The 13,459-nt window shown below is 36.2% G+C and overlaps 1 protein-coding gene across 7 annotated transcripts in view; it reads right to left on the bottom strand.

Annotated features, from left to right (window-relative positions):
* Positions 1-13,459, bottom strand: part of HIVEP1 (human immunodeficiency virus type I enhancer binding protein 1) — a 177,727-nt gene that overhangs the window by 26,302 nt on the left and 137,966 nt on the right. For 6 of the 7 annotated variants that reach the window (XM_027877587.1, XM_027877171.1, XM_027877330.1 and 3 more), the window contains 2 exons: positions 1,798-1,931; positions 306-481 (listed from right to left, as the gene is read on the bottom strand). In XM_027877587.1, coding sequence (XP_027733388.1) covers positions 306-481; positions 1,798-1,931 — 310 coding nt within the window. Of the gene's footprint in view, positions 1-305; positions 482-1,797; positions 1,932-5,926; positions 6,080-13,459 lie in introns of all 7 variants that reach the window. The other variant, XM_027877543.1, reaches the window with a different exon arrangement.

Consider the following 13,459-nt stretch of genomic DNA (forward strand, 5'->3'; position numbering starts at 1 on the left):
TATAGAGTCTGTTCCCTGTCCTTCCCACCCCCCAACCCCCACCATAGGATTTAGAGAAACAGACATAAATACCTGGAGGGGAAGGAGGTAGACATGCTATTGGCAAGATAGCAAACAGTCAATTTATACTTCTTAAACATATATATATATATACATATATATGCATGTATGTATGTATACACATATATATGTTTGTGTGTATGTACATACATATCTATATGTAAGGATATTCAAAGTATAATGTATAATAACTTTAATTACATATAAAGAGAAGGCAAACAAAAAAAACCATAATGTTCTTCTACCTTTAGTCTTGAAGGAGAAATTACAGTAGTTGCAGTGGTAAGGACGGACATCTGTGTGAGTGCGAATATGTTTCTTCAGCATACTAGGTTTCTTACAACGTATTCCACATTCCTCACAAATGTACTTTCCTCTTCCTCTGCCCCGAACATAGACATAATCTTCATTTGATTTATATCTAATTTAAAGAAGAAAATATGAATAGAGGAAAGTAATGATTAAACATAATCCCCAAAGAAATAAAACAAATGATGGCACAAATAGAGTATTCAAAACCTAAGGCTTTTGTACATTTGTAATTATTCTACTTTTACATTAACAAATATCTAATATCCTAGAAGCTAATTCTAATTCAACTTGAAATCTTCTCTAAATCTTCTAATTAGATAAGATATTATCCCTTTCTTCTTCAGTACTGATTTCAGTGTTCTTTCTTAACATACATATAAACACACACACAAACAATATTACATAATAATAGCTTACATTATATTGCGCCTTAAGTTTTACACAGTACTTTCCTCACAACAACTCTTAAAGTAATTAATGCAATTACTATTGTCTCCATTTTACAGTTGAGAAAACGGAGGCTGGAAGAGGTAACTTGCCAAGGTCACTTAGGTAGAACATGACTGAGGGAGAATTCAAGCCCTCCTTTCATGGTTAGCTAGTTTTTCACTGTGTTCCTCTCATTCTGTACTTCACTACAACTTAAGGTTCAAGCTGGTTTTATTCATATATCTATCTATCTATCTATCTATATAATACATAATATATGTACACACACATATGCACACGTGTGCGCGCGCGCGCGCATGTGTGTGTATTTGTCTAGGTCTAGGATTCCATTAGAATAGGGAACTCCTAGTGAGAAAAATCTCTCTGCCAATTTGGAGCAACCCTTCTCTGTAAATGATGTTCTTAGAAGGTTATTGTTACTTGGGGTGCTGACAAGTTAATGTTTAGGGTCACACAGCTAGCAGGTGTCAAAGGACGGACCTGAAACGAGGTTTCTTTGGCTCTGAGGCCAGCTCCATACCACTATCACACCATAGCTCAAATGCAAAATATTGGATATCAAAATGTGTATCTCAAATATATCTTTCTCAGACTAGGCAAGTTTAATAAATAGAATTTTCAGGATATTGAAAAATACAGTCTATTGCAATATAACTAGATGTGAAACCCAGAACTTCAAAGAGACTTTGTTCATAAGTGCCTCACTGTTATTTAATAATTAGTATTTGTCCTTTTCTCCTGCAAATGTCAACAAACATAATTCTGATCCCTCATTAAACAGAATTAGTAAACCGAATATGTATTTTTCTATGCTAATTTTGAAGCAAGGGATGTGTTCTACATAAATGTTGAATTAAATCTGTGAATTTATATATGCTAATAACATAGAATTAGAAAATGATCATCTTTTAAAATATCAAAGCAAGGAATATTAATTTTTAAAATGCTAGTTCAAAAAATAAAATTGGTACTTGCCCTCCATCAAATATCTTAACTCTTCTTGGTTCATTTTTCATTATGGAATTTTCTTTATCTTGTTCATTGCTAATTTCAGAGGTGTCTTTATTGCTGAATTCAACTACTTTGGATTTTTGACTACCTAATGCTCTCTGAAAGAAATAGAGAAATTCAACCTTAAAGGAATTGAAAATACCCTTTAATGTTCAATGGAGACTATAATTTACAGTAGTTAGTGTAAAAAGGCGCATGATTATAAATAAATTTCATTCCACATAATCACATTTAACCTATCTTGTCAGCAACAAAAATGTATAACTAAACCACCCATAATAAAGATTGGTAATATTTTTAAGCTTCCCATAGTACCTCTTTGCTCCTAAAATAAAGATTCTACAACTTCCTTCAAAGTATCTATCAGTTAGCTGTAATATGATAACGTTCTTAAGAAAGTTCTTCATTATATCTAACTTTAAATTTTAACATGTAGTTTGAGTCAAGTTAAATCTTTCATATAATTAAGCTTTTCCCATGAATACTCCCACTCACCCTTCCAATCCCCCAGTTAAATAATTTCAGTGAATTTAAAATTTCACCATAGGTTCTATTTTCTGGCATTGTAAATCACCTTTCCAAGTCTGACATACAGTTTGAGTTGTAAAACCAATATATAGTCTTCAAACTTGTGATGAGTTACATTCCTGAAAAAGGGGCTGTAAATAAAGGTATGGGAATAACATAAGTCAACTCTAACTTCCTCACGGAAACATAGCAGGGGTTACATTCCTCAACAAAAGCCAGCTGCCATGGTCACAAGTACCACATTAACCACAAAATAAGTACTTATATACTATGCAACATAAAGGTATATACATTAAACAAAGAGGACAATATAATAACCATGACATAGCTTTTTACTAAATTTATAGACATAATGTGGTATAGTAGAAAAAGCACGAGACCTGAGTTTACATACTAGCTCTGCTACTCAGTAGCTGTGTGACCTTGGACAAGTCGGGGACACATGATTTGTCTCTGGGTGACATGACATGACCAATAAAACAAAAATGGGTGGGTTGAGGTGATCTCTCAGTTCCCTCCTCCACCCACTCCATCCCCCCCGCCCAGGTTAAATTCTATAAAATGAAGTTTTCTTTTAAGAAAACTACAAGCATCTCTGGGCAAGTGAACATGATTGCATGTGGAAATAGAAAAAATTTGGGAAAGGGGCTCTTCTGAGGTCAAGAGACAATGAACTCTGAAGAGTGCTAGAGAGAGGCTACCTGAGGTTCAAAGCAAAACATGGAGTCATATGAACTGAGGCATGTCAGAAAGTGAACTGACAAAGCAATCTGTGTATTGCCTGCTATAAGTACAACTGAGAGATTAAATCATTTTAATCTGACTACTGTTTTCAACTAGTGGATTAGAAGAACTTGTGTCAATCAAAGATTGTTCAGCAGATAATTGGTGAGATAATTTTAGAAGGGATGGCTCAGAAGCTTTGTATTGAGGATTTTTTGGTGACTGCAGTCAAAATCTCCATTTTAAGAGACCTCAGGCCACACAGTCTACCCTACACTTGAATAAAAATCCAGTCTGCAACATCTCTAACAAGTGATCACGTGCCTGAAGATCCTGAAGATCCCCAGGCCACAAGAACCAATGATCCCCGAAGACATCACTTCTTTTTTTTTTTGGCATATATTCTAACACTTGGGAAATCTGGCCTTCTATGGGGCCCAAATCTGCCCTTCTACAAATTACACCCATTAATCTTAGTTCTGTCCTCTGGAACCAAGCTTACGAAATCAAGTCCCTTCTCCACATGCTATCAATCAATCAACATTTATTAATCACCTACTTACTATATGCCAGGCACTGTGCTAATGCTCATCCTTCAAACACACGAATACTGCCATCCTGTTTTTTGCTAAATGTTCCCTTCTCAAGACTAAATATTTCCAATTTCAACTGATTCTCAAGTGGCATGATCCCAAGATCCTCCACTACCTGGTTGACTTCTCCAGCTTATCATCAATGTCATTCCTACAATGTGGAACCCAGAACTAAGCACAATACACCAGATTTAGTCTGACCAGGACAGAATAATAAAGTACTCTGAACATTCTGAACAAACATTGCACCTCTCTTAATGAAGTCTAGAATTAAATTAACTTCTTAACTGACATACCACACTGCTGACTGTATTAAATTTGCAGTCCAACCCCCAAATTTCTTATCCTGGAGCTCACCACAGTGCCTAGAGCACAGTAAGCTAAGTTTAGTAAATGCTTATTGACTATGTAAGTAAACCTTTAGGCTGGAAATTGAAGAGATGAGGTTTCAGCACCTCATCAAATTGAGATTTGAGACTTTGGAAAGGAGAAAATGGGAAGTAAGCAAAAGAATCTTCCACCTGACTTAAAAATATCATCTTCAAAAGTGCAAGATGGGAAGATGTGGCCAGAAAGCATGTTTGAAAAAAAAAAAAGACCTGGTAGAGTTAATGGCTACAATCTCATTATGAGTCAATGTTGTGATACAATAGTCTAAAATGAGCTTGGGCTGTGTTGAGAAGGATGTAGTATCTTGGCCAGGGAAAAAATGAGAACTAGAAGCAACTAAGATAACATCTAAAATATTGTATTTCAGTTCTGGGTGCCTTAGTTTAGGAAGGACACTGACACAGAAATCTAGGCCTTAAGTGTCCTTGACTTCATGCCATGAGGATCAGTTAAAGGAAGTGGAGAAGACTTGGAACAAGGAGTAAGACATCTGTCTCCTAGTATTCAAAGAGCTACCATGTGATGCAAATGAATTCCAGATCTAACTCCCCATTTTCTCCTCGATCTCTATTCCCACATTACCAACAACCTATTAAGACCTCTCTTGGATTTCCTGTCAAAACTGAAAGGTGAACTAATCATCTTCTTCTTAAAACCTACCTCTTCTTGCAAATTCTCTAATTCTATATATGATACCACCATTTTCCCAATTGCCTAGGCTCAATTCTTCAGTCACCCTCAGTCACCTAACACTTGGACTTAATCAGTTGTTTAGAACTGCTGAGGCAGCCTTCATAAGCTCCTTCATACATTTTCTTCATTCACTCACACTGGGAAGCACCACCACAGTTGAGGTTCTACTGCTTCTGTGACAGACTCTCACAGGTGTCTCCAAATGAGCTCCCCTGCCTCCACTCGTTCCATCCTCCAATCTAGCATTCACATGCCTGGCAAAAACAATTTGTAACACACAGAACTGAATGACTGCCCCAGTGTTTCTAAGACAATACAGACCTCCTTAGCTTGATACGTGAGGAGCTCTACAATCTAACATCAACCTAGATTTCCAACGTCATTTCACTTTAATCATCTTTATGCCTTCTACAATTCTAGACAAATTAATATGAGCCATTCCTTGATTGTGATGCCTTTTCCTGTGTTTGCACAGATTACCACCAAAACCCAGAATGCATTTCCCTCCCCTTCTATGCTTGTGGAATACTTAGTTCAAATACTACCTCTTCCATTAAAACTGTCCTGACACCTATTCCATGTTATATGCTTATAAAAAGTTGTTCCTACTTTGCCCTTATCACATTTTCTTTTACATCACAATAACTGGTATGGTCATATCATAATCTCTATTAGACTGTAAAATCTTCAAGAAGAGGGACTGTGTGACTTTACCATTTCTGCATCCCCAGTACTTAGTATAACTATACTTAGAGACAACCATACCCTTGGATACTAGGTATGTAACAAATGTTTGCTAAGTGAAATTTCATCTCTCTGCCTGTGTGCTTGCCTCTGCTCATGTCTACGCTTGTATCTCTGCCTCTCATTCTATATACCTTTCCTAGTGGTGCCCTTTTCCCACTCTATGCTTCTGTCTTTCCCTTGTAAAGGCCTGTCTCAGCTTGGGAAAAAGTAAAATGGATTAGGCTGAGAGATCTCTTGTGGTTACTTTTAATTATTCTCTATCACATGTAAAACATAGCACATTTGCAAAAGGTAGGCATCAGTCAGATGGTGTACTCAGAGAGAAGATACAGTTAGAGAGATTGGTACCTTCTTATGATATTAGCTACGACTCATCAAAAATGCTGACAGCCTATGACAGTTATAAATTCAGTCCTTACATTTCTGTAGCTGGGTATAGCACAATTTTGATAGCTGGTTCTCCGGGGAATCTTTTGTTTGTTTATTTGTTTATTATATTTTATTATGGCCAAAGAACACATGCTCTAACTGAGGGGAGTCCAACTTCTGCCCAGACCAAAGCTGCCAGGATACTAGAGAGCAAAAGGAGAAATATGTTTAGGAAACTTTTATAACGTTTCAATTTTGCAATCTGCATGCTCGTCTGGGCCCCATACCCCTATGCAATAAAGAATGTGGAGTGTAGGCATGTGTTTGTAGGAATTTTAAAGTAATCTCAATTATGTGGTCATAGTTTGTCATATAAACTCAATATGCCTCCCATAGTTTTAGTGACTGTGACCTCGATTATTTCAGTATACTTTTTCCATTAGGGATAATGATAGATACTGGAACTGTGATTTCACTGATAAAGGATGTCCTAGATGATGAAACTTCAATCAATGCAGATCAACACCTTTTTTCCAACTTGCAGTGTTGGAGAATTGCTTAGAACTCTGAGAGACCAAGCTACTTGCCCTGGGCCACAGATTGAGTATGTGTCAGAGGCAGGACTGGAACCTAGGTGTTCTAAGCTCTGAGCCAGCTCTCTTATCCATTATGCCAGGTTGTCTATCTTGGATTTTTCCAAAAATATTTCATGAACATAAATGCCTAGATGTTTAATATTAAGCTCTGGTTGATGGACTGTTATTTATAACCTAGGATTTATTTACAATAGATTTTATGTTCCCTGACTGATTTTAATTAAAAATGAATGACAATTTTATATTTCTTTCTTCAACAAGCAAAAAGAACATTAAACAAAAGTAAGCTCTTTTTACTTATGTAACCAACTGATTATCCTCCTGTGGATCAGTGGCCTTGATAAGAATAGCCCTCGTTAACAAAAAAAAAAAAGTTCCCAGATGTGAGGAAGCTAAAATAACAATATCCCCAAATTTAAATGAATATAGCACTTCATAGTTTTCAAACCACTTCCATCTTCTTCACTTTATCTTTACCCTAAACCCTATGAGGTAGGAAGGTCAGGAAATTATTAGGTCCATTTTGTGGATCAGAAAGTTGAGGCTCAGGGAACTCAAGGGACTTGCCTAACTAAGGTCATGTAGTTAATAAAGAAAAAAAAAGAGTTGAGCTAGGATTATAATCTTTGGGATCATAGACAATGTCAGTGACAAAGTAGAAAAAATGTTACCCTGGAGTCAGAGGACCTGGCTTACAATTCTTCCTCTGACACTACCCATGTGACCTTGGGCAAATTACCTAATTTCCTGAGATCTCAGTGTTCTCATATGTAAAATGAAGGAGTTGGATTAGATAACCTATAAGGTCCCTCCCAACTCTACATCAATGATCTAATTTAAATTCTTCTGCCTTCAAAGTAAAACTTCAGCTCTCATGTTCATTTAAAAGAAAAAGACTATCATCAAAATTACTTTATACTTCAAAGAGATGTGAAAATGCTAAAAAGAGAAAGAGAACAACAGAGATAGACACACAGAGAAAACAAGCACAGTAAGGAATTATTTCTAAATAAAAATAGAACAGGAAGAAGATGCAGGATGGTGAAATAGCAGAAATAAGTGTAACCAATCTCTCAAGCACAAAATTCTTCCAAAAAGATCTAAAATATGCACCAGAACAAGTCCTAACTGGTAAATCCAAGAAAAAAAAATCATAGTGAATTGTGTTTTGTTTTTTGTTTTTGTTTTTTTGCCTAGCCCAAGTTGACAAAGGAAAGTGAAAGAAAGGTCTGTGGACACTGGGGACTGGATCTAGCCAGGAATATTCTGGACCATTCCAACACAGGGACTGAAAGAGGGCTGGTGCAGTGTACCAGGGCAAAAAGAGGTTCTGGACCTACAAAGATGGGTTCAACCTTGTGCAAGATGCAGAAATAGGCATCAACTAGCAGTTCTGTAGCTTACTACCTTGTTCCTGGTAACAGATCCAGTGTGGAACTGAAAGGGGACCTGAGTCCAGGGGTGGTATTCTAGGGTGAGAGGTGGTCGCAGGCACCATTATGTAATGAGCTGGGAGTAAGTTTAGAAGCAAGTAGTAGCAATTTGGCTCAGATGGCAGGAGGCAAGTGGGATCTCAGCTCCAGCAGGCAGCCCACTCTGAAGTCTGAAGCAGAATAACCGAAGTCTGAAGCAGAATAACCAAAGCTAGAAACCAAGAATAAAGGAAAAGATGCCCTCGAAACCAAAACCTTTCATCTGACTAATAGTAGCTAAGTGTAGCAGTAGTCTACTGGAACTCCAAAGAGGAGCAAGCCCGTAAGCATGCAAGTTCAGACCAGAACTTGCAATCACACTTTACTTCTGGATCAGACCAGTTTGGGAGCACTGAAAGCATGCAGGTCATCAGTCTAAGCTGTCATTGAGATCCTGGGAAAAAACACAATCCCCAAGAAAGAAGCAGTAGGATCCAAGAGGACACAAACTCAGCTTGGACATTCTTTCTATAAGTGTGCAAAGCCCACTTAGAGACATCAAGTACATCATCGTACATCAAGTACATCAAATACTAAGTCAGGAAGTGGGTTAAAAGAATGAGTAAAGAAAAAAACAAAAAAAGAATATTGATATAAAGAGATATTATGGTGACAAGGATGTTCAAGATAAAAACTCAGAAGACTATGACTCCAAAACAACTACAAGCCAAGTGTCAAATTAAAACACAGCTTGGGCACAAACGGAACTAGAATTCCTGAAAGAGATGAAGCAAAAGTTAAAAAAAAATGAAAAGAGCTAAAAATTTATTTGTAAATGAAATGAGAATACTAGATAAAAAAATGAAAAAGAAATGAGAGCCATGGAAGAAATAATTAGAAGTAAAATCAGCAGCTTGGTTTTTTTCTAAGAAGCACAAAACTTTACCCAAGCAATGAACTCCCTGAAAATGGCAACTGACTAAAAAGAAGTTAATGACTCCATGTGGAAAAAAAAAAGAAAATAGTAAAACAAAGTCAAAAGACTGGGAAAAAAATATCTCACAGCAAAGACAACTGACCTGGAAGACAAATCAAAGGGAGAAAACTTAATAATTGTTGGACTGTCTGAAAGCCATGACTGGAAAAAGAACCTAGACAACATATTTCAATAAATCATGAAAGAAAACTTAAGAGTAACATGGAAATATAAAGAGTTCACTGGTAACTTCTTGAGAGGAACCTCAAAATGTAAACTCTGAAAAACATCATCCAAAACCCAGAGCTTCAAGGTTAAACAAAAATTACTGCAAGCAGCCAGAAAGAATGAATTCAAGAACTGAGGAGCTGCACAATCAGGATCACACAAGAATTAGCAGCCACTATGACAAAGAAGGAGATAACCTGGATTGTGATACTGCAGAAATTAGAAGATATAATAATAATAATAATAATGACAAAAAAAAACTCTGAAAGATTTAAGAATTCTGATGAACACAATGACCACCACAACTCAGGAAGACTGATGATGAAGTGTACTACCTACCTCCTAAACATAGAGGAGATGGACTAAGGATACAGCATAAAACATTTTTTTTTTGGTCATGGAAAATATAGGAATTTGCTTTGCTTTACTACAATATTTTTTACAAAGGTTCTGTTTTTCTTTCTTTTTTTTTAATAGTGCATAGGAAATGAGAGAGATTTTTGTTAATTAAAATTAATTTAATTAAAAAAGATAATTACAGAAATTTTACATGAGTTAAGAAAACTCTAGATAAGAGTATCGTGTTTAAAAAGTTTTAACAACAGGCTAAGAAAAGAGGAATTACTGGGAGTTTCACACTAGCATTATATCAAGCATTTATCTAAAGGAGAAGAGATTTTTCAGAAAGTTCTGTGTGCCAATTGGTGGAAGGATAAAATTTAAATAAAAGTTAAGTATTTTAAAGGTTGAAGAGATGAAGAAGGAATGAGTCAAGTGACATGGCATCAGGAAGAGAGGTTAATGTCTACAGAGAATACAGTTAATATAAAATATATAAATGTTTTAAGGATAAATTTGTGGTATACTTCATGCCTGTGAATATTTCCTAATTTAATTAACTACTGTCAGGATGAAGACATCAAGGGAGCTACATGAACTAGTAGAAAAAGTGCTGCACCCGGAGTTAGGAAAATCTGAATTCAAAATTGGTCTTAGATCCTTACTAGTGTTGAGACTATTGAGAAGTCACTTAACTTCCATCTGCCTCAGATTCCTCATTTATAAAATAGAGAGAAAACAGTGCCTACTTCTCAGGGTTGTTGTGAAGATAAATGGTTATTTGTAAAGTGATTTGCAAACTGCAAAGTGTTAGGTAAAAGCTACTCTTATTATTAAGCATTTTTCAACTTCTAGATGATATTAGTACCTGGTTTACAGTTTTCTCTTGCAACCCCCAATACTTTAGGGTTGTCAGCACTCAAAGTGATGACTCACCTGACTCCTTTACATTACAGTTCTTTCCCTCTGATGACTCAACTGACCTTAATCTCTAATCCACATCAGTCATATACCAGGATGACCACACCCTGAAATAAATCATCACTTAGCATTGGTTTCCTTCTATGACTTCAAATTTAGGGCTTCTTCTCTATGGCTGCAGCCTTACTTCTCACTTCTAATTAATTTGAACTCAGTGAACAAACTTCTTCAGGCTGACCAGGAATTTTAGTTGTGTTGTGTGTCTGTTTTCACCAAGTATGAGCTATCAGGGACCCATGGCCAACTATTTTATACCCACTACCTTAACTCTACCTTGCAATCCTCATTTTGTCCCCAGTATCTCCTGTTCATTGTCTACAGAATGTGTACGAAGGCAAATTCGGAACCATACGTTATTCTAGTTCTCCTATTTTTTCTGACCACTCTTTCCTTGCCTCTTCTTTCTCTTACTTGTATAGACTAGTATCTACACTGTAAGTTTTCTTACTGTAACACTGTGACTCTGTTCCACTCTCTTTACACTTCTCAGAGGATTGATCCATCCTTTGATGGAGTAATGACAGCATTTTTGGAGATTGTGATAAAGTCCTGGCAGGCATAAATATCTGATTGACATAGTTTTCAGGCCCAGTCTTTTTGATATGGAATAAAGAAAGCAACTTGGGAGTAGGAAGGAAGAGGGGAAGGAAGGGGGGAAGTGAACTGACAACAAAAGCAGCATTTGGTATAACAGTTTAGGTGTATATGTGTGTGTTAGAGAGACGAGTTCAAAACACTTCAATACTCTACAAATACTGTCAACATGCGCAGATGAATCTTCCCAAAACATTTGCTTAGAACATGTCACTTCTCTGTTAAAAATCTTTTAAAGGACATACCCAGGTGGATAATATCAAAATTTCATAGCTTAGTAATTAAAGTTGGCCAAAATATGCATATGCATTTACTTGATTCCCATTTCTTCAAAACAACTCTATTTACAATGCTGATCTAGTATTCCCTTCCACCTCCTCACTTCTGATCCTGCTGTTTTTCTGGCACAAAATTCTCTCCTTCCTCCTCTCTAAGTCATGAGACCAGCTTAAGTCCCATTTCCTCCTTAAATCTTTTCCAAACCTCTCCAGCTTATACTGGAATAGTATCACTGCTTGACATTAATTTTGACACTGAATTATTATTTATATATAAGTATATGATCATTTGTTGAATGAACGAATTGTTAAGATTCATATAATCTGAATGGGGGGGGTCTAAGAATCCTACTCAGGCTGTGGTTGGAGTTGGGCTCACTGCTACTTTTAGTTAATTATTTGGCACAAAGGTCAAATGAAAATGAGTCATCTCCCAGTATACTAATTCAACAGAAAAATTCTACTGTGCACTTTATATAATGAGCCTAATAATGTAAGAGAATTAAATTTAAGGTTCTGTTATACTGAGATTGCTTATTTTCTTAAAGGTTGAATGGACCATCCTGATGGGTATTAAGCTCCCTGGGTTTTAATAAGAGGCTGGCGAGTCCTTTGTCAGAGATGCAATGGAGAACAGTTTGCACTAGTTGTCTTCTAAAGTACTTTCCATTTCTAAGATTCTGGGAGAGTTAGTATTGGCACAGAACAAAGAGCTTTAGAAATGGTGCGAAGAGACATTTAGGTTGAAATGCAAGAATTCTCAACTGTGTGACTATTAATAATTCTATGAGTCTCAGTTACCTCATCTATTAGATGAGGACAGTAATACTTGTACCAAATTCACAGGGTGTTTGTGAGGATAGATGAGGCAAAAGTACTTTCTAAGTCTTCAAACTCCATATAAATACCACCTATTGTTATTAAGAAGGAAAGAATACAGACTTGCTAGCTTAGTTTTTATAAGATATTCAAGGCTCTTATCCATAAGGGATAAGACTAGATCTTCTGAAGAGTGAGTAGCTTTCTCTCTTTGGTGGAACAATGATGATGTTGACAAAGATTTGTCAAGTCTAATAATGAATATATACTTATAGTGATTCATATGGGAGCAAATGCTATCATCAAGAGAGACCCAGAAAGGGCCTGAAAAAGGAGATTTTTGAAGTCCTGAACAGAAGACAGTTTTTTGGGCAGCTTTTTTTTTTTCCTACTAGCCCTGCTACTGATTAAAGTTATGAGCCTCAGAAGAGAAAAGGTACATTGAACATTGAATAGTTTCTTGAAAAGACATGGGCAGATTATATCTCTTTAAGCCCCTAAACTTAAAAAAAAAAAAGGTAATTATGTACTAGATGCATACAAGCTGATTCCACAAGAAAGCAATCCCTCTCCTCCTAACACACATACACAAGGTAGAAAACAAACAAACAAAAAGCACGAATTAACACTAGAGAACTTAACTACTTAGAGCTCTCTTAGAAAAACATGACATATCAGGGCAACTAGGTGGCGCAGTAGATAGGGCACTGGCCCTGAAGTCAGGAGGACCTGAGTTCAAATCCAGCCTCAGACCAAACACTTGACACTAGCTGTGTGACCCTAGGCAAGTCACTTAACCCCAACTGCTTCACAAAAACAAACAAAAAAATATGACAAGTCAAAAAATCTAAATACCACAATGAAGGAAATACTAAAAGAAAACTGTCTAGAACTTTAAAATATAGACAACCAAGAACAAAATGAGAGAATCCATAGATCACCACAATAAAAATATTAAGCTCATCAAACTTTGAGACATGTAGTGGTGACACTTAAGAATTTCAATGACACATAACTAAATTTTTAAGTGGCAAAAAAGAACTTCAAATTTGAAGGAAAGGAAATTCAAATAATATATAATTATTTCAAATTCAAGAGAAATCAGAAGGACTAGAACTGTATATCCCAAAAAGCAAAGGAGCTCAAGCTGCAACACAAAATGACATCTTGAAAACTAAGCCATTATAATAATCAGTGAAAAGATGGATATTCAACTCCCCAACCTCAAAAAAGAAAGAAAGAAAAAAAAAAGTATGACAGATTCTTGGAGATTAAAAAAACACACACAAGAGGCAAGTACAATATCTTACTTGCAAATATCTCAAAACGACAGAAGCATAAGAAAGGTAAATAAACAAAA

This window comes from Vombatus ursinus, unplaced genomic scaffold, assembly GCF_900497805.2.
Source record: "Vombatus ursinus unplaced genomic scaffold, bare-nosed wombat genome assembly UNPS02000577.1, whole genome shotgun sequence".
Classification (NCBI taxonomy): Eukaryota; Metazoa; Chordata; class Mammalia; order Diprotodontia; family Vombatidae; genus Vombatus; species Vombatus ursinus.